This window comes from Triplophysa dalaica, chromosome 2, assembly GCF_015846415.1.
Source record: "Triplophysa dalaica isolate WHDGS20190420 chromosome 2, ASM1584641v1, whole genome shotgun sequence".
Lineage (NCBI taxonomy): Eukaryota > Metazoa > Chordata > Actinopteri > Cypriniformes > Nemacheilidae > Triplophysa > Triplophysa dalaica.
In genome coordinates, this window is record NC_079543.1 from 1,254,956 (window position 1) to 1,279,340 (window position 24,385).

Genomic DNA, 24,385 nt, shown 5'->3' on the forward strand with positions numbered 1-24,385 from the left:
GAAAAGTAAACAGACAAAACAAACCTGAAGGAACAAAATCATCATCATGATTCTCATCTTCATCAGTGTGAAGTTCTTCTTCTTCTTCTGCTGATGTTTGTGTTTTCGTTTCCATCATTTTCCTGCAGTCCATCAGTGTGACAGAACACATGTTCAGTGGTCTGGTGTTCAGGATCTGCTGTTCTCCAGCGTTACAGACAGAATCCAGAGACTCTGTGGAGGTTTGATCAGTAGATTCATCCTGATTCAAGGTGTGATTACTGTCACACACAGTGTCCTGAGCGTCTGTGGGGTTTGTGTCAGTATAACAGAGTAAAGTGAGGCTGAGCTCTGAGTCCTGTGTGTGTCTAGACTTCTGTTCAGAGAGGAAATATATTGAGATAAAGATATAAACTATGACAGTGAGATTAAAAACATTATTAAAATACAAACATTTAAAAGCAGTGTGAGTGATTGAGGTAAATGATGTTGAATGTGTCCAAACCTCTGTGTTGAGTTCATCTCCTCTTGTCCTCAGCTTTTCCTCCAGTAACTTCACCTCTTTCTTCAGCTGACAGATTTCTGTGATGAAATCATCAATATCCAGCATGGACAGATCAGTTCCCACTGATTTACAGCACATCACATCCGCCTGTGACGTCATCGTCTGAACACAAAAATGATAAACTCAAAACATTATTTTAATACATGATTATAAATGAATCTACACACAACTCTGTAACTTTGGTTCTCTCCCATAATATTAAAGTTTTTAGTTTTTTAATAAGTTTCATGTGTTGTGGCGTCACTGAGCAGTATCATAGATCTGATCAACACTTTCTTTACACACATTCAGTCACTGGATCGGACGCAGATTATTTAAACGAGATATTCTCACATTTCTTTACGTTTGTTCTTAAAATGACTCAAAGCGTCCAACACAAAACAGCAAGAAAACGTTTCATCCACAGTAAATAAAGCACTAAAAAGAGAAAATCTAAGAGATGAAACACGTAGCGATTGATGTTCTTCGTCTTCTCTTTAATGGCGGATGCAACTTACTATTTAGGCGCATTACCGCCACCTATAGTACAGGGGAGTATACCAAAGATTGGCATTTCTCGGGATAATAAAAAAAATATTATTATTATTATCATCATATTATATCAACTACTTCTGTCTCTTTCAAATAACGATGGATTGTGCTATCTGGGATACAATAACAACAAACAATAAGGTGAAGCTCTCACAGTTAACAGTGCATGTCAGACTACAAACCAAGCCATGAAGTGAAAAGAATTGTCTGTAGAGGATTATTTCGAGGCACAGATCTGGGGAAGGGTACAGAAACAAAAATCTGCAGCATTGGAGGTCCTAATGAGCACAGTAGCCTCCATCATCCCTAAATGGAAGAAGTGTGAAACAACCAGGATTCTTTCTAGAGCCGGCCGCCCGGCCAAACTGAGCGATCGGGGGAGAAGGGCCTTAGTCAGGGAGGTGACCAAGAACCTGATGGTCAGTCTGACAGAGCTCCAGCATGTCTCTGTGGAGAGAGGAGAACCTTCCAGAAGAACAACCATCTCTGTAGCACTTTACCAATCTGGCCTGTATGGCAGAGTGGCCAAACGGAAGCCACTCCTCAGTAAAAGGCACATGACCGCCCGCCCGGAGTTTGCCAAAAGGCACGTGAAGGACTCTGACCATGAGAAACAAAATGATCCATTCTGATAAAAGAATAGCAAATGTCATGTCTGGAGGAAACCAGGCACCGCTCATCACCTGGCCAATACCATCCCTACAGTGAAGCAGGGCGGTGGCAGCATCATGCTGTGGAGATGTTTTTCAGCGGTGGGAACTGGGAGACTAGTCAGGATAGAGGAAAAGGATGAATGAAGCAATGTACATAGACATCCTTGATGAAACCCTGCTCCAGAGCGCTCTGGACCTCAGACTGGGGTGAAGGTTCATCTTCCAACAGAACAATGGCTCTACGCACACAGCCATGATAAGAAAAGAGTGGCTACATGTCAACTCTGTGAGTGGCTCAGCCAGAGCCCAGACTTGAACTCGATTGAATATCTCTGTAAATGTCTAAAAATGGCTGTGCACCAACGCTCCCCATCCAACCTGATGGAGCTTGAGAGGTCCTGGAAAGAAGAATGGAGAAACTGTCCAGAAATAGGTGTGACAAGTTGTAGCATCATACTCCAAAAGACTTGAGGCTGTAATTGGTGACAAAGGTGCTTCAACAAAGTATTGAGCAGAGCCTGTGAATACTTATGTACATGTTTTTTTTTATATTTTTTAATGTGAATAAATTTGCATGTTATCATTATGTGGTATTGTTTGTAGAATTTTTAGAAAAATACACAATTTAATCCATTTTGAAATAAGGTTATAACATAACAAAATGTGGAAAAAGTGAAGCGCTGTGCTTACTTTACGGATGCACTGTAAGAAAAATAAGGACAATAGAATAATTTAGTATAGTCTGTTCTGTATATTTATCCAATTTATTATTTCTTCATTTTGAAAGAATTAAAATATAAAGTACATTTAAAAGCTGAGATATCTTTCAATGGTACTTTATGAATTAAGTGTATATAAGTAAAAAATTAAGAGTAACTGCATTTTTGTACTAGTAAATCTAAATCTCAAGTCAAAGCACTAAAACAAGTTAAAAATCATGTTTGTTTTGCAGCAGGTAAATCTTCACCACCTCTGTTATCGCTTGTATACTGACAGGTGCATCAACACAATCACAAAATATCTGCTGCGCATGTAAATCATTATCTAGAAATTGTCATATGAACAATAAGCTTTCCTGTAGCTCAGTGGTAAGAGCATTGTGTTAACAACGCAAGGTTGTGGGTTCATTCATAGGGGATTTCAATACCTATGTATAAATGTGTAGGATAAAGGAATGTGAGTCGCCAAATGCCTAAATGCAAATGTAACAAGAAATAATAAGTAAGATATTATCGTCACAACACAGGTTCATTTCTATTCATTCATCATGACAAAAATAATGACTTCCAGATAAAAAGGCAAACTGATTTATGTTCAAAAGATTAAAGAAAATTAATTTCACAAGAACACAGAACTGCGAGTTTAAGGAACTGTGAAATGTGAGTTTAAAGGTGCAGTTTGTAAAAACGCCTCTAGAGGCCGCTTTTAACTAACCGATGAGTTGAAACAGGTGTGTTTGATTAGTGAAAAATGGAAAATGTGCAGTCCTGGAGGTACTCAGGTCCAGGATTGGGACCAAGGATGAAGATAAAAATAATAAAAGACACTATGATGATTCCAGTTCAGGTTGTTCTTCAGCATGTTTCTTCTGATGAATCTTAAGACGTTTTAAATAAGTGAATCTCTCTCCACAGATGGAGCAGTGATGAGGTTTCTCTCCTGTGTGAACTCTCTCATGAACTTTAAAGGTACTCTTTTGAGAAAAGCTTTTCTCGCAGATGGAGCAGTGATAAGGTTTCTCTCCAGTGTGAACTCTCTCGTGGGATTTTAGGACATTTGGGTGAGCAAACGTCTTGTCACAATAAAAACATCTGTAAGGTTTTTCTCCAGTGTGAGTTGTCTGGTGCATTAGTAAGTTAACATGTGTAGTGAAACTCTCTCACATACACTGCACTGATGAGGTTTTTCTCCAGTGTGAACTGCCCGATGAACTCTGAAATTAGATCGTCCAGAGAAGCTCTTTCCACAGTCAGAGCAGTGATAAGGTTTCTCTCCACTGTGAACTCTCTCATGGATTTTCAGGACATCTTGTCGAGCAAACGTCTTGTCACACTGAGAACATTTATAAGGTTTTTCACCTGTATGAATTCTCTGGTGTTTTCTTAAAGTGTTTTGTCGGCCAAAACTATTTCCACAAAGTCTGCACTCATAAGGTTTTTCTCCAGTGTGAATTCTCTTATGAACTTTGTAAGAACTATGATCAGAAAATCTCTTTCCACAGTGAGAACAGAGATAAGGTTTCTCTCCAGTGTGAATTCTCTCATGACATATCAACTGAGATTTCTTAAAGAAGCGTTTATCACAGTGTGAACACTGATAGAGTTTCTCCACAGTGTGTGTTGCTTGGTGTGACTTTAAAGCATCTGAACTCTTAAAGGTTTTTCCACATTCACTGCACTTATACGGTCTCTCATCTGTGTGAACATGCATGTGTCTCTTCAAATGAGGTCTGTGGTTGAATCTCTTCTCACAGTGAGGACACTTGTGCGGTTTTTCTCCCGAGTGAATTCTCTGATGAGCAACAAGACTTTCTTTGGTGGTGAAACATTTGTCACATTCACTGCAGTTAAATAACTTTTCTCCAATGTGTGTCCTCATGTGACGTTTCAGACCAGACGAGGAGACAAAACTCTTCCCACACTGCTGACAGTGAAAGTGTTTCTCGTCTCTGTGCTCTTGTGAATGAAGTTTCTTCTCTTGTAAGGTAGGAAAGCTGATGTCACATCTGGTGCAGGTGAAGAGTTTCTGTTCTGTGTGTTTTGATGTAGAGGCCGTTTCTCCATCACCACATGAATCACCGCTCTCATCTGAAACACATGTGATATTACATACACAAGATATGAGCAAAATAAAAACTGATTCGGAAAAGGCTTGAATATGGTATCAAAAACTGTAATAGGCCGATATAAATTTGCACTATGTGTTGTGTTTTCCCAGATCTAATTACATATGAACAAAAACATTAAAAGATTAAATATATAAATGAATATAATTAACAACGGCTTTATTGGGCATTCGGTTACAAGTTCGGAGACGAAAGTACAGCGTGATGACGTCACGAACATGCTTATTACCACCTAACGCCACCTTGCACCATAGTGACGGGTAGTGTTGGGTAAGTTACTCTGAAAAAGTAATTAATTACTCGTTACTCATTACATATTCAATAGTGTAATTAGATTACTGTCCAAATTACTCTGTTCAAAAAGTATTTAGTTACTCATTACAAATTACTTTCTATATCCTAAATCAACCTTGATTAGTTAAGTGATTCAATGATACATATGAAACGGCTTATTTAATTCATTCAAATAAATAATTTTACTAACTGACCAAAGTATTACAAATGTGAGAATTATACATTAAATCACAGATTTTAAAGCAAGACTTTGAATTTTGATGTCAATTACACTATTGCACACGCATATATTTCTCAAAGTATTTAGTTTAATTACATCAAAAGTAACTGTAATTAAATTACAGAAAACATATGAGTAATCCCTTACTTTACTCTTTCAAGGGAAAAGTAATTAAAATACAGTTATTAATTACTTAGTAACTAGTTAAACCGAACACCAGTGACGGGTTATAATAGATTATGACGGATTTTTTACGAGCCTGTCAGTCAAAATGACGGACAATAAAAAAGAGAAGACGATAAGAACAATTGACAACTTTTTCGTGAATAATGTAAAATTAAGGCCTGATCCGTCCGAAAATCATAAGCAATGCTCTGACACGGAGACGTCAAGCCCTGGTCCATTTATCTTGAGATTAAGTTTCAATTTCAGTTCACTGAAGCACTTTAAGCACCAACACTTTTTCAGTAAGTTACCTTTCTTGTAGATTTGTGCTTGTTAATCATTTACAAGTGAATTTTGCTTATATGGACATTTGAAAAGAAGTTAACTGGTGAAACCAGTCAACTAAGAAAAAAGTTAGTCTAGAGCCCTGCCTGTGCTATCTGGGGAGCCACATACTCAGTATATCTCAGTGTGTTTTGGGACCTGCTGTAAAACCCTGAAAGTGAAACTCGTATGAGAGTGAAATATAATGAAAAGACAACAGAGAAAACAAACCCGCAGGAATGAAATCAGCATCATGTTCCTCGGCTGTTGGTTCAGTTTTTATCTGCATCATGTTCCCGCTGTTTATCAGTTTGAGTGAAGAAAATAAATCATAATCTTCATCAGTCTGTTCTTCCTTTACTAGAGTTTGTGTTTTAATCTTCATCAGTTTCCTGCAGTCCATCAGTGTGACAGAACACATGTTCAGTGGTATCGTGTCGCGTGTGTGTCTGGAGCACTTCACATCCGTGTGTGACGTCATCGTCAACATCTAAACACAAATATACACACAGACACACAACACTGTGTTTAAAACACTAAAGAGAGAAAATCAAAGTGATGTAAACACGCAGCGCTTGATGTTTGTCTTTCTTTCTTTCTTTAGTGGGTTTATCGGCGGACTGAAGAGCTGCAGAGCGACTCCTGCTGGACTGGAGACACAACACACTAGTTCATAAAGATTTATGATTGTGATTAAAAACTGGCAAATTGCAAAATGTCCTGCTGTTTATTAGTGAAATTATGTCTGTGAAAATCTAGTTCAGTCTAAGCAAAAACAACTAGATGTAAGTTGATTTGGAGGCCTTGCGTGGTTCAGTGGTTCTGGTCGTGTGTTGTTATCTTGATGATGGGCACCAGATTCTGTGATGTTGTGTGTTGTGACTATACACACAGTCACAAGTGTGTTCTTTAATAGGATGTTATCAATTAATGGTCAAATAATGGTGTAAAGAGACTTCTTTTTTTTTATGTTTGTCAACTCTTCTTTGGCCAAAAATAAACTTCCTTCTTTTTGGAAAAGACACAAATCATTTTGTGAGGGTATTTTCTTTATACTGTTTTTGTCCCGTTTTGAAAGTACAATATATTTTTATGTCTGTGTTTACCAGGAAAAGTTCATTTCTGTAAAGCTGCTTTGAAACGGTGCATTTTGTAAGATACAGTTATTTACAAATACAACTGAAACTTATTATTACTGTAAATTCTAGAAACCGTTCCAAGGCTATAAAATATATTTTAGTTAATGAAATAAACAGTTAAGGATTGTAAAATAAACTACTAGACAATAAACATACAGCAAATATATAACCAACTAATACTTAGAAATTAGAAAGAATATACAAAAAAAGAATGATGATAATAAAAGATGAAAACAAATGTATGTCTGTACTCTTGAGTCAGGTATTCATCTTCTCTCAGATAACACACACACATTCTTACATATATTTTTTCTTAAAATCAAATCTGAGAAAAGTTGTGAGTATATTGTGTTCCTGGATGATTAAATAAAATCAATAAATTCTCAAAGTTAGCAGAAACTCAGTTGTCTTAAATCTCAAAAGTTAAAGTGTTGAGTGTGTTTATTGGTCGACAGGATTACGTTGGCTCAGAAATTGCAATTTTGGCAATTTAAACATAATTTACAAATCAACTAAAATGAATCACACACTGATTCAATAATGATCCCTAAAAAACAAAAATCACTTTTTATAATTACAAAATCTTCATGTATTCTGGATCAAGTCTAAAGAAAAAGAACTTGTGATAAAAAACTCAAACCCGCTAACAATCGCTCATCCTCACATCTGTAAATCGTGTGTACAGCACAGATTGTCTTCATCACACAACAAGCCGACTGTAATAACATTATCTTCACATTGAGCTACAGAAACCTATGAGGATTTTCCTGCAGTTTGTTCTTTTGCGTGTTTCTTTTCGTGAGCTCGAAAGCATCCTAACTGAGCGAATCTCTGGCCGCAGACCGAGCAGTGATAAGGTTTCTCTCCAGTGTGAACTCTCTCATGGATTTTCAGGACATCTGGTCGAGCAAACGTCTTGTCACACTGAGAACATTTATAAGGTTTTTCACCTGTATGAATTCTCTGATGTTTTCTTAAACTGTTTTGTCGGCTAAAACTCTTTCCACAAAGTCTGCAGTCATAAGGTTTTTCTTCAGTGTGAGATCTCTCATGTGTTTTCAAGAAAACTGCTTGAGTGAACGTCTTATCACGCTGAAAACATTTGAAGGGTCTTTCACCTGTGTGAAGTTTCTGATGTGTCGCTAAATGCTGACGTCGACTGAATCTCTTCCCACAAACACTGCAGGGATGAAGTTTCTCTCCAGTGTGAATTCTCTCATGGAAGCTGAAAGAAGTTGGTGTAGAAAACCTCTTTCCACAGTGAGAGCAGAGGTAAGGTTTCTCTCCAGTGTGAATTCTCTCATGACGTATCAGATGAAATTTCTCACGGAAGCGTTTATCACAGTGTGAACACTGATAGAGTTTCTCCTCAGAGTGAGTTCTCTGGTGTACCTTCAGACCATGCGACTGTCTAAAGGTTTTTCCACATTCACTGCACTGATACGGTTTCTCATTGGTGTGTAAACGTATGTGTTCCTTCAGATGAGGTTTGTGGTTGAATCTCTTGTCACAGTGAGGACACTTGTGCGGTTTTTCTCCCGTGTGAATTCTCTGATGAGTAACAAGATTTGCTTTGGTGCTGAAATATTTGTCACATTCACTGCAGTGATACCGTCTCTCATTAGTGTGTAGCAGACGCACATGCATGTTTAAACTAGATCCATTGGCAAATCTCTTCTCACAGTGAGGACACTCGTATGGTTCTTCTCCCGTGTGAATTCTCAGATGAGTAAAAAGATATTGTTTGCTGCTGAAATGTTTGTCACATTCACTGCAGTGGAAAGGTTTTTCTCCAGTGTGTGTCCTCATGTGAATCTTTAGCTTAGTAGTGGAGACACAATTCTTCCCACACTGCTGACAGTGAAAGTGTTTCTTGTCTCTGTGCTCTTGTGAATGTAGTTTCTTCTCTTGTAAGGTAGGAAAGCTGATGTCACATCTGGTGCAGGTGAAGAGTTTCTGTTCTGTGTGTTTTCTCTCATGTGTCTCTAAACGTCTCTGTGAACTGAATGTCTTTCCACAGGTGAGGCAGGAAAGAGTTTGTGCTGTCAGTCGCTGTTTTGATGTAGAGGCCGTTTCTCCATCACCACATGAATCACCGCTCTCATCTGAAACAAACACAACAGCGTTAAGAAGAATCTCCAGCACATATGAAACTACATCAGTGTCGACTGAGAATGAAAAACCTTTAAGTGCCTTTGAGACGTTAGCACAGCTTTTATGAAACAGTAACTAACTTGACAGTGAAATATTGTGAAAAAACAACCTGAAAACAACCCAACATACCTGAAGGAATGAAATCATCATCATGATTCTCATCATCGTCAGTGTGATGTTCTGTAAATTCTGTTTTTATCTGCACCAGTCTGACAGAACACATGTTCAGTGGTCTGGTGTTCAGGATCTGCTGTTCTCCAGCGTTACAGACAGAATCCAGAGACTCTGTGGAGGTTTGATCAGTAGATTCATCCTGATTCAAGGTGTGATTACTGTCACACACAGTGTCCTGAGCGTCTGTGGGGTTTGTGTCAGTATAACAGAGTAAAGTGAGGCTGAGCTCTGAGTCCTGTGTGTGTCTGGACTTCTGTTCAGAGAGGAAATATATTGAGATAAAGATATAAACTATGACAGTGAGATTAAAAACATTATTAAAATACAAACATTTAAAAGCAGTGTGAGTGATTGAGGTAAATGATGTTGAATGTGTCCAAACCTCTGTGTTGAGTTCATCTCCTCTTGTCCTCAGCTTTTCCTCCAGTAACTTCACCTCTTTCTTCAGCTGACAGATTTCTGTGATGAAATCATCAATATCCAGCATGGACAGATCAGTTCCCACTGATTTACAGCACATCTGTGACGTCATCGGCAACATCTTAACATAAACAAACACACACAGACACACAACACTGTGTTTAAAACACTAAAGAGAGAAAATCAAAGTGATGTAAACACGCAGCGCTTGATGTTTGTCTTTCTTTCTTTCTTTAGTGGGTTTATCGGCGGACTGAAGAGCTGCAGAGCGACTCCTGCTGGACTGGAGACACATCACACTCAACACTAGATTCATGACGATATTTTCACATTCTCTGATTCTTTACACAGATTATGAGTCACGAGTTACTGTGTGATCTGCTTCACATCAAATTTCAAACATTTCATATAAGAACAAAACATCGACATTGTTTAAACACTAAACTTTTTATGAGCAAGAAAATGTTTTATTCTCACAGAACATCTACACTTTACAATTCCAATTTATGTATATAGCGCTTCTTTACCATGCTGTACAGTTTTAAAGCAAATTACAGGAAAATGAAGACATAAAAAACACAATAGTAATAAATATACATAATACTACTGTAAATATTAATGTCATTATAGAAATACTGTAATCTACTAAAACAGTGTATACTTTATCACATAAGGCTGTCCGATCAGAGACAAAATATATTTTTATATATTGTTGCTTGAAAGGCTTTACAGTACTTAGGTAGATGATTTATAAGATTGGTTCTACACAAACTGGAAACAACAATGATCAATTAGAATATGAACTGAAATATCAATAATAATAATAAATATGTATACATTTTTACACAAATAAACTATGAAAGTTATGTACATTGTGTTTCACGTTTTGAGATAAAGATGATGACATTCTAAGAAGATGAAATCAGGCAACCCAGGTGAGATCACCCTTTTGTCCTCATGCACTGACCATTGGGCAGAGTCCCAAGTTAAAGGAATCAGTATTTTGCTGTTTTTGGGGCTTTATTATGTTTGAAGGTGTGCCGGAAGGTCTTTTTAATTGGTCCCGAAAGCTGCCTGTTACACTTCAGGTTAAATGCTATTGGTTTACATCTGAAGCCACATTTTCACTGTTGTGTTTAATCAAAGTTTTTAAATATGAAAGGAAGAATCTGCAGTTGATTTATAAAGATACACTAATCATTTTGACTGGGGTCAGAGTTTCATAACAACCCAGCTGTAGTTAAACGTAGTCTTGGAGCACTGTGTACTTTTGACTGAATTGTTTTTCCCTATTGTGCAACCAACATGTGTTTTGTATCATATTTTATTTGATGAAAAATGAAAATAATCACATCAGATTACCTAAACCATTACCACAACATTGCATTGTATTGTATATGTAAAATGACGGTACAGGGGACGCACACATTGGATTTGAACTATTTAGAAATAACTGAGATTAAAGAGTTTTATACATTTAAAATAATTACCTTTCCTTGTTGTAATGATAGAATAGCAACATGTCCTGTAAAATGCATTCCTACCGTTTTAGTACAACTATGATTTAGTATATTAAGTAGAAAATTATCCATTTGCACAAGTGTACATACAATCTGATAATATGTATATTCTACTATATACTACCCTGTAGAATGTCTCATATATGTTATTAAACTCCATTTTCTGTACAATAGTCTTTTTTATACATGCGTATTTTAGAATCTGTAAATCTTATTATATTTTAATGTCATTGTGTTGAATGTCTGTACTAGAAGCTTCCAACACAAAAGAAAATTTGACTTTCAGTACAACATGTAGAAACAGTTCATGAGTCTAGTGTTGAGTGTGATGTGTCTCCAGTCCAGCAGGAGTCGCTCTGCAGCTCTTCAGTCCGCCGATAAACCCACTAAAGAAAGAAAGAAAGACAAACATCAAGCGCTGCGTGTTTACATCACTTTGATTTTCTCTCTTTAGTGTTTTAAACACAGTGTTGTGTGTCTGTGTGTGTGTGTTGATATGTTGCCGATGACGTCACAGATGTGCTGTAAATCAGTGGGAACTGATCTGTCCATGCTGGATATTGATGATTTCATCACAGAAATCTGTCAGCTGAAGAAAGAGGTGAAGTTACTGGAGGAAAAGCTGAGGACAAGAGGAGATGAACTCAACACAGAGGTTTGGACACATTCAACATCATTTACCTCAATCACTCACACTGCTTTTAAATGTTTGTATTTTAATAATGTTTTTAATCTCACTGTCATAGTTTATATCTTTATCTCAATATATTTCCTCTCTGAACAGAAGTCCAGACACACACAGGACTCAGAGCTCAGCCTCACTTTACTCTGTTATACTGACACAAACCCCACAGACGCTCAGGACACTGTGTGTGACAGTAATCACACCTTGAATCAGGATGAATCTACTGATCAAACCTCAACAGAGTCTCTGGATTCTGTCTGTAACGCTGGAGAACAGCAGATCCTGAACACCAGACCACTGAACATGTGTTCTGTCACACTGATGGACTGCAGGAAACTGATAGAGATGAGAAGACAAACCACAGAAGAAGAAGAAGAACTTCACACTGATGAAGATGAGAATCATGATGATCAAGAAGACAACGATTTTATTCCCTCAGGTATGTTTCAAATTTAATGTTGTTTAGTTTTTTCATGACATTTGACTTTGGTGTGAATTTCTGATGTTTCGATAAGGAGGACATTGTATCACAAGTTAAATAAAACAAAATCTTGAAGAAGTTATTAAAGCTTAAGTACTTTTGATATTTACCTGATAGCTTATTTCACTAAATAGGACTGTGGCGTTGCTAAGACTGAAAATCGGTGTTTACAAGAGACACGAAGTCTCTACAAAAACTGCAACCTTAAGTTTCTTGTAGTCAATGGTGAAGTATAATTATATGGGGGGTGAACTATTTAACATCAGTCATGTTTGAACTGTCTTCTGAATGAACTGCATGTTTAAGGTGTTTTACAGGTTTAATTGTAGACTTTTCAGGAGAAAACTCAAATCCTGTAATATAAAGAGTAAAAATGTGTTCAAAATGATGAGCAAAAATGTGCAACGTTGCTGTTTTGGGATTGTGTCCACCCTGTTATTTCAGGTTTTTTTTATCATTCACTCACCCTCATACCTGTATAAATTACTTTGTTACTAGATATTTTAAAGAATGTTAGCAGTTTTCACGTCTGGGACATCATTGACTAGTAGGAAAAGTTAAATGGTGGCCCACAACTGTTATTTTTATCTAAATTCCGCGAAATATATATTTTTTTATACAACAGAACAGAATATTTTTTCTATTATGGTTGTGGATGAAAACAGCTACTAATCTTCCAAATGTCTTTCTTTGTGTTTAACAGTGTATATGATGACAGAATGTACATTTTTGAGGTGAACTATCCATTTAAGAACTTGTCGTTTTTCTTTCAGATGAGAGCAGTGATACAGAAGAGGACAGAGGGATTCAAAGGAAGGAAAAAAAGCACGAGTGTCCTCACTGTGAGAAGAGATTTTACACTGCATCTCGTTTTGAAAAACATGTGCGTTTACACACAGACGAGAAACGGTTTCTGTGCAGCGAATGTGGAAAAACATTTATAAATTCAAGTAATTTAAAATCACACCAAAAAATACACACTGAGAAACTCCATCAGTGTTCACACTGTGACAAACGTTTCCATTCGAAGTCATATTTGATGGTTCATGAGAGAATTCACACTGGAGAGAAACCTTTCCTCTGCTCCGAGTGTGGAAAGAGTTTTACTCGCAAGAATAAACTCACAGATCATCAGAGAGTTCACACTGGAGAAAAACCTTATCTCTGCAATGTTTGTGGGAAGAGCTTTACTCGGTCTGGTGCTTTCAAAGATCATCAGAGAGTTCACACGGGAGAAAAACCTCATCACTGCAGTTTTTGTGGGAAGCGTTTTAGTCGACATGACAATTTGAAGACACACGAGAGACTTCATACTGGAGAAAAACCTTACAAATGCTGTCAGTGTGACAAGGCGTTTACTCAGCGAGTTCTTCTGAAACTCCATCAGAAAGTTCACACTGGAGAGAAATCCACCAGATAATCTGAGGAGGGACATTCACTTATTAAGAAGGTTTCATGTTCAACAGAAGAAACATAAACAATCTCTCAGAAAAAACCTTCTTAAAAGATGTACAGAAACACATGATTCACAGTTTATGCTATCATTGTTTTTATAAAATACAGAAGCCAGATTAGATCTAAAACCAATTCAGGTTTATATATCAGAACAGTTGATGTGGTGTTCAGTTCTGATCGACTACAGGATCATTCAGTACAGTTTAATAATGACTCTGTTGTACATATTTCTGATATCTAGTCAGTGACATAAATCACAATCTATGTTAAAATGTAAATTATTCTTGGTTTGAGTCTTGTTGTGTTATTGTGTTTGATTTGGGAAGTGTCCATAAACTGATTCTCACCGTTGTTATGTGAGTTTTGTTTTGTATCCGATATTATTAAATTCATTAAAAGTCGCCCTTTCTGATTCTCTGTAACTTCAAGAGAAGTAACAGTTTTTAATGTCTGATATCGTTCACAAAACCAGACTCAAAATCGGACCTAAACGGCTCCAAACTAGTGTACGTTTACTAAATCACTACTAATAAACTCTCCTTGTGAATCACAAACATTTACTCTGTAACTTCTAATCAAAGTCACTGACTGCACCTGTAACGTGTCAGAGGAGATCTGGCCCTCCCGGCTGAGACCGGTTTCTCCTGAAGTTTATTTTCTCCATTTATTCATCATTGGACTTATGGTTCCTCACCATGGGTTATGTTGGCTTGATCACCGGGAGACTGCCATTCAATTTCATTAACATCGTTTTATTAGAATATTGCTTTATTTAAAGCACAGCACTGTATTCTGACACTTTCTGGTTTTTTTCCCTGTAAAGCTGCTTCAAAGCTTTAAAAGCATGATACAAATAGGAATTAATTAAAGAGAATTTAATGTGTGCATTTATATCTGCAAGATGTATTTTCTGATTGTTTGCTCATTTGCAATATGTCTCCGAAACGTCTGCTGTCATATTACATATAAACATCTAGAAGATGTTTTAGAATGGGTGTAAAACTGCCTTTTCTAAGAAGCTTATACCGCCTACGTGATAAATTCTTTATTTTTAATTAGTGACTTGCAACGTCTTATACCCATTTTGATCATTATACCAATTTGGTATTTAAATCTCTGTTTAAAACATTGGAAATGTGTCTCTTATGTCCAGATACATTTAACATGCGCACTATGTTGCGCTATTGGAAGTACAGAACAAACACGCTCCTTTATCTCTGACAGAACTGATGGTTTCTTTGAATTGAGGCACTTTTTCATTTCCCAATATTTATCAGCGGTTTAAGAGCTAAAACATCGGATTAAAATCTGACTTTGTTTTGTCTCCGGTACGTCTACTGATAGGGGCTGCATGAAAACTTTGTTCACTGTCAAATGGATTATCTACACTTTTAATAAGTTTACTAACATTATGTAAAGGTTTATACTGCACTATAATGACTGGTTATTAACTTTTCAATTTACAAAACTAATACTAGAAATAAACATCGATTACACAGCTTTCTGCAGTTCTTCAGATTCTCATGTGTCAATATATTTGCATTATCCGACGTCAAATTGTTTTGTAGATTAATTGATGCTTTATATCGCCATCAACCGGAGAAAACGTTTTTTAATTAATGTGATGTGTCTCCAGTCCAGCAGGAGTCGCTCTGCAGCTCTTCAGTCCGCCGATAAACCCACTAAAGAAAGAAAGAAAGACAAACATCAAGCGCTGCGTGTTTACATCACTTTTAATTTCTCTCTTTAGTTTAGTCGTGAATGTAAACTTTAGTGAGTGTTGTCTGTGTGTATTCTTGTGTGTAGTTGATAATCATGACGTCACAGGCGGATGGCACGTGCTCCAGACACACACAGGACTCAGAGCTCAGCCTCATTTTACAGTGTTATACTGACACAACCGCCACCTTGAATCAGGATGAATCTACTGATCAAACCTCCACAGAGTCTCTGGATTCTGTCTGTAACGCTGGAGAACAGCAGATCCTGAACACCAGACCACTGGACTTGAGTTCTAAAGTGATGGAGATTAAAACAGAACCCACAGTAAAGGAAGAACACACGAGTGGAGATGGAAGTCTTGGTGGTTTTGTTCCTTTAGTCAAACTGGAGAACGTCGGGAATCTGAAGATAAAAACAGAACCCAATACAGAGGAACAAACTGAGGAAGAAATCGGGAACATGATGAAGATCAAAACAGAGCCCGAAGAAAAGACTTGTGAAGACATCTGGAACATGATGGACATAGAACCCACAGCAGAGGAACTTTACACTGATGAAGATGATGATGATGAAGATGATGATGATGGCGACTGCGATTATTTTGTTCATCCAGGTATGTTTTTCTTGTCTTTTTTCATTATTTCATGCGATTCTCATGAAAGGAGTTTTTACTTACGAAAATCCGTTTCCACCCAGTTTGAGATTTTTATTTTATAAGTCGGAATCTTATATTTTGACTTAAAGGGAAAGTACAGCCAAAAACTCCACTTTGCTGTTTATTTTCACCCTCAGGCCATCTCAGATGTATGTGACATTTTTTCTTGAGTAGATCCATAAAGAAGATTGTTTTGTAAATCTGCAGTCCTCTCTGGTTCATATAATGGGAGTCTATGGGGTCTACCTGTCTAAGTTCATAAAGCACATCATTCCAAAAAGCGGCTCCTGGTGACATGTTGACGTTTCGTGAAGCGAATCATTTGATATTTTCATAAAACTGAACGTCATTTCTAATAATATTAGTCATTCAGTGCAGCCTCTGCACACAATATTCTTCTTTTAGTATTTGGTGGCGGATGGCAAACCAGCGTCTGGTACGTTTAGCGCCACCTGCAGAAAGGGAGTGTTGAGGCTGTACAGTATGGCTAATATTATAAATAATGACGTTCAAATTTATGAAAATATCGAGCGAGTCACTTCACGAAACGTCAACATGTCGCCAGGAGCGTTTTATGTCCCCCTGAAGCAGAAGTTGCGATAGTTTCTATCTCCGTATTTTTAAGCATTTTCGAGTGAAATTTGCTCTGCGATTTGATTGGACTGTATAAAAACTGCCGTTAACGGGGAGGAGTTAACGTATGCTCCACCTTAGCTGTCTAGCATACGTCAAGTGCTTTTTTAGATTTTAACTAAGATCATGAGGGCACACGATTTTAAAAAATGAGAATGACCCACATTGATAAACTATTTACATTAATCGCTGCAATATTTCAAGGAAGAATTGAATAGACAGGTAACTGAAAAAGAACATTAAAGTTATACAAATATATAAATTAAAGCCAAATAATTTGTAATTTTTCCCAAATTCATATTTTCTGTATTTTCAATGCTCCACCATTCACTTGTTACTAGTACATACATTTCACCATAAAAATACTATTGTATTTAATACAATAAGCTGCAGTAAAAGTCGTAAGTACTATGGTATATTTCAAACTATTTCAACTTTGTCACAAAGTAATGTCACGGTGACCAAATGAAAACAAAACTGGCATCATCGTCAAAACGCAATTTGTTTGGGTGGAGCTGGGTAGTATCTCATAATAATGAGTTCAACATTTATATTGACTTATAAAATAAATAAATCTACAACCCTGGCGAAAACGGTCTTCAATATTTATGTCGATCACGTCACAAACGCACAAAGAAAAAATCATAATCAGTAAACACTGGGGTAGTTTAAGAAATAGTTACTCAGAGAATGTTGTCGTGCTTTTGGGTTTCCATTCAAATGTGATGCAAATCTTTTCAAAGTTCGCAATAACGGAAAGAAAACTAATGCAAAATTGGTGTTTGCATTAAGTTTCGCGTTCAGACTGGCATAAAGTCAATTTGACGCTTGACAAAGCTATTCAGTTCTGAAAAACATCAATAGATCCTTGAAAAATGGACTTATTTGTAAAGTTTTTAAACGTAAAAGTCAACACAGATGACAGTTAATTTGTTTAAATCGACCTCAAGATGTCTGCTTACGTCAGAGACGTATTGAGCAAACATGCCAAACAATAAAAAAAAATGTGCGGATGAAACTGCAACATCAAGTAAATGTCTCCCAGATGTTTGTGTGCTATCAGAGCTCCTGGGTCCTAAAGTACACCATTTCTCACAGCACACACAGACAGATGATGTGCTGAATTGTTTTGTTTAGATGAAAATCTGATGTACTGTTTAATCTGAACTAGAAAAACGTTTTACCTCATGACCCCTACGTGCCATGACTAATGTTATTTAGTGTTTACTCTAGCATTTTGTCAGAATGCGGCGCTTGATAACGTCACATGCTAATTTATAGGTATGGGCATTTAAAGCAAAAATAATATTCGAAGATCGATGAGAACTATTTGAAAATTATTCGAAATTCGCACCCCTCCCCCATATCGACGCATTTACTGTATTACCCAAACGCAGAGAGAGAGAGAACATTTACGCTTTAATTCCGTGACGACACATTGCTTTATTTATTATGGAATAGGCAATCTTACATCAAGCTATACATTCAGATAACGTGCTGAGACATTAATATATTAACAACCGAATGACTGCACTTATTAACAGTACGTCGATCAGCATCATCCGCTTATAATGCTAGAACATTTCTGTAAACAGGTTCAAATAATGGAGGGTAAGAAAGGAGTCGGGGTCTTTCTCGCGACACTCTCTCTTCCCGCAGACCGTGCTGAACCACGCCCACCTCTCCACAATTTCCTTGTAAAATATGAGCATCCACATTAATACCAACTTAATAACAGTGTGATTGATCAAAGAAAATATATTAAAGCCATAAAGATTTTAGACCAGACTTAAAACGCGTTAAAACGTATTAACCAAATGACGTCATTTATTAACAGTTCGGAGCGATTTCATGAATAATTAGCTCAAAAGGCTTTCATTTTTATAGTCATGAAAATGTTTCTCCAGTCTGGCAGTGATGGTTTTTCTAGACGAACAGTAAACTCGGGCTGTACAAACTCCATAAGAGTTTTAAAACCCTCTCCTTCGATGAAGCCGATCGGAAGCACATCCTTAGCGATCATCTTAGTAATTAAAGCCGTTATTTGCTCCGCCCGTCTGGCATCCGGATTGGTTGTTCTGACCATAAACTAGAGACTGATTGCTGACCTGTGGATGGACCTGCTGGGTGCTTCGCCCTCAAATGATTGTGCATCGTAGTTGTTGATCCATGATAAACCAGCTTTGCATTCCAGTGTATGCACTGCACTTTATTCTCATTCATTTTATTTAATCGTCTCAATTTACAGGTTCCGTAATGCCACGCAGGTCTACAGTGTGCGTAACTTCGTTACCAATTCTTGTGAGAAAATGTTTTCCTCTATTGTCTCTTGACTGACAGCCTTTAGGTTTAAGGTGCGTCGTTATTGGCTGTGCCACCCTTTGGTTACATGAACGCGTTACGCTTGAAAACACAGCGATTTTTTTTTTTTAAATCGCACACACTATTCGAAATTCGATAATTAAATGAACTAATCGAATATTCGAAATTTGTTACTCCTCCATACTAATTTATATACCCGTGACATCATCACATAGTTTTTAACTCCCCTCCTCATTGACGAGATACATCGATAATTAAAGCCCCATGTACTTTCCGTTTCCGTCTCACGGACTTCCGAGTTCGTCACAAGCGCAGTACAAATGAGTATGTCAGCTCTGCCAGACCGTCAGAGGGCAGCACTTCTCTTGCGTATGTGCTGTTGTACGTGTCACGTCTCCTTGGACTCAAAAAATGCGCTGCATGTGGACAGGCTGTGCAGACGACCACAGACTAGGATTGTTCCAGTTGACGATACAATTGTGTATTGACGATACTCAGACATATCAACGATAGTTGACGTTATGTTCCAAATTAATAGTACAAATGCATATTGCGCATATTTCTTGCAAGAGAGCTTTTAATGCACGTAGCTCTGGCTTTTCCTCGTACCAGAGATAGTTTGCAATGTGCAGGCTTTTGAGTTTTTCATGTATCTGCGATAAGCTGGCTGGCAATAGAACGAATATCTTCCAACACTACCGCAGACCAGAGTGATTACATAAATTACATCATATGGGCAGCACGTGGACAGATGGACCATACCTGCTCCTTTAGATTCAACGCTACCGAGATATTATGGCAATCCGTATTCTAGGTGTAGTAAAGTAAGGAAAGCCTTAGTGCATGCCCAGAATGAGTTACGGGACTTCATGGTGCGAAATGCAAAGATGATCCACATAAACGGAACTACGAGAGGATCATAGAAAATGTTGATCATATCACAAATAAAAGCGAAGAAGTATACAACTGAACAGGCAGTGGAGGTGTTATTGGACACTTGATAGTTCGGACGGCGTTTCTTCAGACACTTCGTGGAGACATTAAAGGCACAGGTCTCCTCTGTTCCGACGTGCAAGAGAGAAGAGAGGTGAGACAGACATGGAAATGGACAAAAAAGTGTCTCTATCTTGTGCACATTTAGTGTACATATAGTGTGTATATACATATAGTGATAAATGTTTGTGTTTCTGTCTGTTTGTTCTGTTTATTGAATGCAATTTCAATTTTTCATATTAACAGGTAGAATACAGCAACGAGCCAGAGGACGGACACGTGAAGCACATCAACATGGTCCTCCTGGTGACCATCCTGAACCAGCTGAAGATCCTGAACCAGCTGAAGATCCTGAACCAGCTGAAGATCTTAAACCTGTTAGTCACGAGTGGCATGAAATGAACTGGCAGCCTAAAAACCTGACCTTCACTGAAAATCCTGGGCCTGTCGGTGATGCTGCTGCTCTTGATTCAATAGAACCTAAAGACTTTATTGAACTGTTCATTTCTGATGTACTGATTCAGAACATTGTTGACCAGACCAACCTGTTTGCAGATCAGTGTATTCATGACACAGATGGTACTTCACAGCATGCTAGAATTCATGCATGGAAGCCTGTCACAGGTTCAGAAATGAAAACCTTCCTGGGGCTGTTTTTTCTCACTGGTATCATTCATAAGCCCGAACTTGATATGTACTGGTCCACAGATGAAATGTTAGCTACCCCTTACTTCAGCAAGGTCATGTCTCGCAACAGGTTTGAAATCATATTGAGATTTCTTCACTTCAATGATAATACAGCAAGGCCAGCCAATGACACTGACAGGCTGTACGAAGTCAGCCCCGTGTTAGATTACCTTGTGTCCAAATTCCGTGAAATGTATCAGCCAAACACAAACATTTGCATCGATGAGGGTATGCTTCTTTGGCGTGGGCGCCTAGCTTTCAGGGTGTACAATCCTAAAAAACCCATCAAATATGGAATAAAATCCTACATCTTGTGCGATTCTGAAACAGGATACTGTTTCAACATGAAGCCCTATTGTGGAGAAAGCCCTCCCCTGAAGGACACAGTTGTCTCTCTTCTTGATCGCCTAGCAGGTCACGGCTACAGATTATTTATGGATACTTTTTACAACTCTGTCCCACTGTGTAAGCACCTACTTGATTTGAAAACCCATGTCTGTGGGAAAATGAGGGAAAACCGAGGTGAACCACCAGTCATCCGAGATCTCAGAAATGCTGACCTTAGGATTGGGGAAACAGTCATGCGTCACAGTGAAAATGTGATGGTCTTGGCTTGGCGAGACAAACAAACGGTGAAAATGGTCACAACATGTCATGAGAACAACACGGAAGAAGTTGAGGGATGGCAGAGAGGCCACCGAGACAAAATTGCAAAGCAAAAACCAGCATGTATTGTGGAGTACAATAATGCAATGAAGGGAGTTGACAGATTGGATGAAAATATTGGGTACTACCCCTTTGTACGGAAGTCACAGAATTGGACAAAGAAATTTGTCATGTATCTGTTTCAGATCAGTTTGTTCAATGCTTTTGTGATTTACAAAGCAAAAAACCCACAAGGTAACTGTAAAAGTCTGTTCTCTTTCATCATGAGTGTTGTAAAATCATGGACCAGCCAAGAACAGGCCGGTGGTGGGGAAGAAAGAGATGAAAACCCTCCAGCTGTAAACACTCCTAGAGCACCATACAACACTGACCCTATAAATAGGGTGAATGAACTTTTTGCCATCCATGCACTTGTTCCGATTAGGTCCAGTTCCAAAAAGCAACGCCCAACGAGAAGATGCAGAGTTTGTTCACGTAAGGGTTTGCGAAGTGATACCTCATTTTACTGCAAAGGTTGTTGCGTCCCCTTGCATTCTGGGAATTGCTACACAGTTTATCACTCAAAGATAAACTACAGTGCCTAAAAGTTATTTAATGGTATTTTCCTAAATCTATTTTGGTTGAAAGTTCACTTTGTTTAAAACAAATCATTTTCAAAATGTTTTTTTTTAAAAAGCCGATCTGCATTTCAGTGGTGATAAACACATGAAGATGTAATAAAAAAGTTTTTGGTTTAAAAGCAGAGGCTTGGTTCTTTATTTTGATATATACGTGATATGTTCAAATACTCATTGCAGAAATATTCTGTGGGCTGTCAAATTTTGATGAAAATCCTGCCAATGGCTGGTAACTTAAAAAAAAATACTCTCGGAATATTGTGAGTTTTTATATAGTTTATTGCCCAATAAAGACGTCCTTGTTTAAATTGTCTGACCAAATCAACCACTACAAATGCCTTAAAGAGCGGCTGTTTTGGTTTTATTCTTTCCCACCGTGCATGGACAGCATCTATCTGGGTAACCATGTGCTTACAGACGAACTTTGTTATCCACTGTTTGGATATATAAACATGAACAAAGTTCGGTTTTGGAAACATCATTTAGCTTTGTTTTTATTCACATGTCAGTGGCCGTACAGTGAACTGAATGTGCCGTTTCTCTCTGCTGCTCACTGGATAGAATGACGTTGAGAGAGACAATCTTTACGTGAGTCAGTACTGATGAAAGTTTCCCACTGAATTTAAGCCAAGGTTTATCTGAAAAGACGCTAGGTTTAGTGTTATGGATCTAAATCTGCTAAATCAAGTAAAAGAGTTGCAAACTTGGCAACATTGGCCAAACAAAGAAGGAATGAATGTGTCACTGTGTCACTTAGAAGCTGTAGCCGCAGAGAAGAGGATTTTTGGTGTGGGGACGCACCACGGAAAAGTGAATATAACGGAAACACTTTTATTTGACGTTTATGCAGACAAAAGTTATTTTACAGGTAAAATCAATATTAAATTTGATTTACATCAGGACTTCTTTGACATTTCTAGAACATTTTAGCAAAACTGTGATAATACTGATAGATGTGAAAAAAATGTTTGTCACTATAACCGTGATTTTGAAATGTTCATTCCGTTTCATCTCCAGTACTACCGTATCAGTTTGAGCCGGAATCTGATCCTGAAAATGCAGAAGACCAAGATGATCCATCAACTTTGCCTGCGCGTCTTGAGCAGGACGTAAAAGAATGGTAAGGTTTATTTAATTCATTAGTTAACGATTGGTAACAGTTTTACCTTTCATATATACGATGTTATCGTATTTGCCTTCAGTGTTGAAATGAATTATGATGAAACAGGTGTTCTCTTACCGTTTACATTTAGGTGCAAATGTGAAAACTGTAATAAAATGTCTAGTGAAGTTGAAAATGTATGCTGCTTGGAAATACAAAAGGTATTTTAAGTCATTTTCTTTATGTCTATATGTATGAAAAAGAATATAAGTGTAATACATAAATACAATCACACTTTTACACTTTAAAATGCATCATAAGTAGTTAGTGCCTTGTCCTCCACAGGTTGTGAGACGTATGAATCAGGTGTCAGGTCCTCTTAAATGTGTGACACACCATCCAGGCTTCCAAATCATCTGTTTAAATCCTTACACCCTCCAGAACATGAATAATATTTACATGGCTGATTATGGACCTGTGAGGCGTAGAACAGAGGAAGAGTAAGTTTTTTTTTATGTGATCTAATTTCTTTACTTTATAAATCAAAACAAATAACTTGAAGGTTTTTCTTCAGAATATTAATTTGTTCCGAAAAGTCATAGAAGTGATAATGTAAACTGTCTTTAATCTGTATTTACAGGCGGTTCAGATTTATCGCCCATCAAAGCTTCGTAAGCTGGTGCTGGGGCTTTTTAGGACGGGAAGTCAGAGTTGCTCTCCCGTCCTGCGTTGTGCTTCGAATTAAACAGGAGTTCCCTGATCCTGATGGACAGTTTGTAGGCTTTCGACCGCCCCTTGACTGAAGCAACAACTTCAACCTGAGAGGACGGGCACAGGAACGGGGATTTGTTTTAATTGTTCAGATAAACAGTCTGTAAATATACGGTGTAGATGGATATTGTAGAAAAATATATAACTGTTGATCCACAACCAATATTCACAAAACAATCACATGCATCATAACTTGTAAATTGTATTTGTATGGGCGTGACAATAAAACATGTTTTCTAAGATACCACCTTGTACCTGAAGTTATTTGCTGCAAGTGCAACATGGATGTAGAAAGTTAATCAATTATTTTTAACATCATTTTAATATCAAACAGTATAATTCCTGCCCTGGATGTTAGCTACCGCAATAACTACATTTATTTATCATGACATGTAAAATTTAGTAAATATAATCAAAATCTCAAGTCAAAAGTATTAACACAAGTTAAACCTCATGTTTGATGTGCATCTGGTAAATCTTCATCATCTCCTGTGTTATCTCTTGTATACTAACAGGTGAATTAACATTTACATTTATTCATTTGATAGACACTTTTATCCAAAGCGACTTACAAGCAGGAGAGCATATAAACATTTTGTCAACACGTTACACA

General features: G+C 37.5%; 2 protein-coding genes and 1 pseudogene across 3 annotated transcripts; 2 read left to right on the top strand and 1 right to left on the bottom strand.

The window, feature by feature from the left end:
- Positions 1-2,204: 2,204 nt before the first annotated feature.
- Positions 2,205-9,628, bottom strand: LOC130438253 (zinc finger protein 271-like; annotated as a pseudogene).
- A 1,239-nt stretch (positions 9,629-10,867) lies between these two features.
- On the top strand, positions 10,868-14,160 carry LOC130435605 (gastrula zinc finger protein XlCGF7.1-like). Its single transcript, XM_056766356.1, has 3 exons — positions 10,868-10,873; positions 11,768-12,107; positions 12,923-14,160. The coding sequence occupies exons 1-3, from the start codon at positions 10,868-10,870 to the stop codon at positions 13,567-13,569; spliced, it is 993 nt and encodes a 330-aa protein (XP_056622334.1). The 3' UTR covers positions 13,570-14,160.
- A 126-nt stretch (positions 14,161-14,286) lies between these two features.
- LOC130437043 (piggyBac transposable element-derived protein 4-like) lies at positions 14,287-24,016 on the top strand. 2 transcript variants are annotated; one of them, XM_056768154.1, is made up of 7 exons: positions 14,287-15,939; positions 20,176-21,756; positions 22,657-22,767; positions 22,917-23,019; positions 23,153-23,222; positions 23,347-23,501; positions 23,642-24,016. In XM_056768154.1, the coding sequence occupies exons 1-7, from the start codon at positions 15,420-15,422 to the stop codon at positions 23,802-23,804; spliced, it is 2,703 nt and encodes a 900-aa protein (XP_056624132.1). In that variant the 5' UTR covers positions 14,287-15,419; the 3' UTR covers positions 23,805-24,016. The 2 variants fall into 2 exon arrangements, with proteins under 2 accessions (XP_056624132.1, XP_056624140.1); XM_056768162.1 differs by lacking the exon at positions 20,176-21,756.
- Positions 24,017-24,385: the final 369 nt, after the last annotated feature.

Bases quoted from the DNA above. Each gene is read 5' to 3' on its own strand.
- LOC130435605 (XM_056766356.1), top strand. The intron at 12,108-12,922 runs GTATGTTTCAAA...TTTTTCTTTCAG, and splicing joins CAACGATTTTATTCCCTCAG to ATGAGAGCAGTGATACAGAA.
- LOC130437043 (XM_056768154.1), top strand. From the start codon at position 15,420: ATGACGTCACAGGCGGATGGCACGTGCTCCAGACACACACAGGACTCA. The intron at 23,020-23,152 runs GTAAGGTTTATT...GTTTACATTTAG, and splicing joins GAGCAGGACGTAAAAGAATG to GTGCAAATGTGAAAACTGTA. The intron at 23,502-23,641 runs GTAAGTTTTTTT...CTGTATTTACAG, and splicing joins AGGCGTAGAACAGAGGAAGA to GCGGTTCAGATTTATCGCCC.